At 50.4% G+C, this 3,730-nt stretch overlaps 1 protein-coding gene across 1 annotated transcript in view; it reads left to right on the top strand.

The window, feature by feature from the left end:
- The window catches only part of ANKDD1B (ankyrin repeat and death domain containing 1B), an 87,909-nt gene that overhangs the window by 80,280 nt on the left and 3,899 nt on the right, over window positions 1-3,730 (top strand). Inside the window, 1 exon segment of the mRNA XM_004703671.1 lies at window positions 1,598-1,798. Coding sequence (XP_004703728.1) covers window positions 1,598-1,798 — 201 coding nt within the window.

Genomic DNA, 3,730 nt, shown 5'->3' with positions numbered 1-3,730 from the left:
GGAGCTTCCTAACAGCTAGTTGCTGCTTTTCTCATTTCCACCAGTGCTGGCTCCCATTTCTCCTGCAAATTGCTCAGCGCTTTGTCAGACAAGCTAGTGAATGAATGCTTTCCCCTGACTATCAAAAAGACCGCGCTTTCTAAATTCCCGCACTTTCTAATTGGGCTGGCCTTGCCCAATCTTGGAGCGTACCAAACAGCCACGTTTCTCAAAGCAGTAAAAAAAAAATACACATGATAGGGCAAAGATGGATGACGCCGAGGCATTCTGCACTCTCCCCTTTCCTTGTGGTGATGGGATTTCAGACGCATGTGGCGTAGTGATTACGTGTTGGGCTGTGATCCACAAGGCCAGCAGTTCGAAACCGCTAGCTGCCCCGTGGAAGAAAGACCTGGCTTTCAACTCCTGTAAAGAGTTACAGTCTTGGAAACCCACACGGTCAGTCCTATCCTGTCTTAGAGGGTCGCGATTGCCTCGGTGGCAGTGCGTGAGAGGGAGTGAGTTGTTTCACGAGATGGGATGAGGAGGAAAGAAAAAGGGGACGTGCCCAGCACCCGCCAGTGGGTTGATTACTTCTTCATACCTCCCTGGGAGCTCACTCAGTACGGTGGGAGAGAGCTGAGGCTGGCTTGGAGAAGAGCCTGTGTTTTACAACCCACAGAGGCAGTGATGGGTATTCAGAGCTCCCATGAGGTCTGGTGGCACAGTGGTTTAGGCGTTGGTCTGCTAACCAAAAGGTGGGTGGTGCAGACCCAGCCATCGCTCCAGGGGAGGAAGATGAGGCAGTCTGCTTCCATCTAGAGTTACAGCTCTGAGAGCCCCATGGAGCAATGTCCTCTGTCCTCAAGGCGTCTGAGTCAGTGACTCAGTGGCAGTGGGTGTTCCTATTTCAAGCTCTGGTCACCATTCATGGTAAGTGGAGAAAGCCCTCTCCCTTTGCCTGGCACACACACCGCGGCAGCTGGTGGACCTGCCGGAGGAGGCTGCCGATGCTATGCATATGCAGGCCACACCGTGATCCATAGTGGGCACCGAGGAGGGGGCCCACCCCGTTCTTGGCATAGTCCATAAACCACAAGTACACATCTCTCTGGTCTTCTCTGCTCGGAGCCAAGATCCATCTGACCTCAGCAATGGTATCCCTGGCCCTGAGTCTGAATCTCTGGCAGCTCCCTATGAATGTCCTACTACAACTCTCATCCTGACGCGTAGATCTTCCATGTCGTAATGTCTATGGGAGCAGATTGCTAGAGTTTTTTTCTCCTGCAGAGTCACTCTAAACAAACAAACAACAACAACCCCCCTACCTCCCCAACTCATTATAGGGGTAAAAACCCTCGTCTTTTCCCTAAAGGGCAGCTGGTGTTCCCAGCTATTGCCCTTGCGTTTAGCTGCCTGACATACAGGGACGAGGCCCCCAGGGCTCAGAGTGACCAGCGGGTTTAAGCAGCCAGGCTTTGGGGTTAGCAGCTCAGTTCTTAAACCATTGCCCAGCCAGGACTTCTTGAAGAAAAGAAAAACACCGATAAATACTCTGACATGCAACCGTAAGTAGAACATGTGTGCAGTGATCGGATACAAGTCTTTTCAATGTAAGGCCATCAGGAGGCAGTGGAGGACTTCTCAGTCGGCTGTACTCTGACATTCAAACAAGACCACAGCCTGGAGACCAGACACATCCGCACTTGCCTCTGGACCCTGGCTTACCATCAGCTCAAGGCCAATGAGTGGCAGAGGCTGGCCCTTTGGTGGGGCTTCACAGACGGGCGGATCCGGGCCATCGAGGAGCAGTGGTCAGGCGAGCACAGTCTGGCTGGTGTGGGCGGGAGGCGTGGTGTGTTCGGAGCAGGGCCCTCTGGCTTCGGGATCCTGCACATAAGTGCCGGGTCCTCCCAGGCCCCAGTGATCAGGACAGTCAGCTAAGTCACAAAGCTGCTTGGGGACTTTGCAAAGATGATTCTTTCTAGTGAACCATACTGAAATGTGCCATTGAGCCTAGAGAGCAATCACGGACACTGACGCAGAGAGCTCTCTCAGCTCCAAGTTTCTGAGTGATAGAATCATCTCAGCTAGACTCCAGCTGCCTGGATTAGTGCACCCAGCATGGCCCAGCGCAACTGAATTCCTGTAGCTTGGCCTTTTTGTTGCTTGACTCGGCCCACTGCCATCGAATCAATTCTTCCTTATGGATACAGATGAGAGCTGCCCCACAGGGCTTCCAAAGTGGTTAATCATTACGGAAGCAGGCGGCACATCTTTCTCCTGCTGATGGGCTGGCCTTTTGGTTAGCAGCCCAGTGCTATCATCCTTGCCCCACCTGGACTCGATGACTTGACAGCCCCTGAGAGAATCACAGAGACCTTAGAGAGAGCTCCCCAGTTGACCAGTCTTCACAGTAGCAGATTTTTAATAAAACAAAGCAAACCCGCTCCTTGATTCTGACTTGTAGCCACTGTGTCTGTCTGGGTAGACTAGAGAAACAAATTCATAAGCACACATATGTGTGTAAGAGAGAGTTTTATATAAAAGGTAACTGTACATTAAGAAAGCATACCGACCTAGTCCAGTCCAAGCCATAAGTCCATTACATTAGCCCATGTCTGATATCAACCTATGAAGTCCTCTTCAGACTCATGAAACACATGTAATAACACCAAATGCAGGACGAACACAGGCCACTGGGTAGCAAGTCTGTGGATCCAGTGGCGTTGTAAGCATCTCAGCGCTGGCAGGGGTCTCCACGTGGCTTCTTCAGTTCTCAGGGCTGCATCAGGGTAGGTCCATGTGGCTTCTCCTCAGGGAATCAGCCTTGTCAGTAGTGAGTCTCCAAGGGAGTGAGCTAAGGGAAAAGTCTTCCACTTCCAAGGAGGAAAAAACCATATTTCCCAGGATTTTCAGGAGAAAGCCATGCCCACACAAAGGCCTGATTGGCTATATCTTGATTGGCAGGCCAGACGCCACCCCATTCACTCATATTCCTCTCAAATTGACACTGCATTATTTAACCATAGAGGACAAAGTATTTCCAGGACTGTAACTCTTTATGGGAGTAGAAAGCTTCACCTGCCTCCCACAGAGCAGTTGGTGGTTTTGAACTGCTGATCTTGCAGTTTGTTCACCAGGACTCCTTTTGTTACTTGACTAGACCCTAGGAAATCTAAAAACAGTTTTCTTGGAATTAATCAACAAATGAGCTTGAGCAAAAGAGTGTATAGAGACTAAAGTTAATTTGTGCTTACCAAGGTGGGTGGGTGGGAGGAGGAAAGGGGGAAATCCCCGCTTGCCAGACGCTGACCTTGTGTCGAAATGATGGGAAAGTTTGGAAATAGGATAGTAGGGATGGTAGAGGGGACAATGACCATAATTTCACTGAATTATACATGTGAAGAATGTTGACAAGGCCAATGTTTTGTTATGTACATATTTCTGACAATAGGGAAATTAGGAAATGATAATAAAGGAGCTGTTCCCAGCATACCTTTCTCCCCCCGAGAGGCCCAGGGGTGTCTGTCCCTCACTCAGAGGGAGACTCCCTGTCACAATGGCTGGGGACTGCCCACGGCAGTGCCACCACCCCATGAGCCCACGCCACCTCCCCCAGTGCATCTTGGGGCTCTTCATGGCCAAGGCCGAGGACACAGCCCAATGTGAATATTGGAAGTGCATTGGAAGCAGTGACAGTCAGCAGTGAGTTTCTGAAAAGGAAGGCTTTTTTTTTTTTTTTTTTTTT

The sequence above is a fragment of the Echinops telfairi genome, unplaced genomic scaffold (assembly GCF_000313985.2).
Source record: "Echinops telfairi isolate 266 unplaced genomic scaffold, ASM31398v2 ScPeMD7_7469;HRSCAF=8507_1, whole genome shotgun sequence".
Classification (NCBI taxonomy): domain Eukaryota; kingdom Metazoa; phylum Chordata; class Mammalia; order Afrosoricida; family Tenrecidae; genus Echinops; species Echinops telfairi.
The sequence above is the reverse complement of the archived record's forward strand: the minus strand, read 5'-3'. Positions and strand labels throughout refer to the sequence as shown.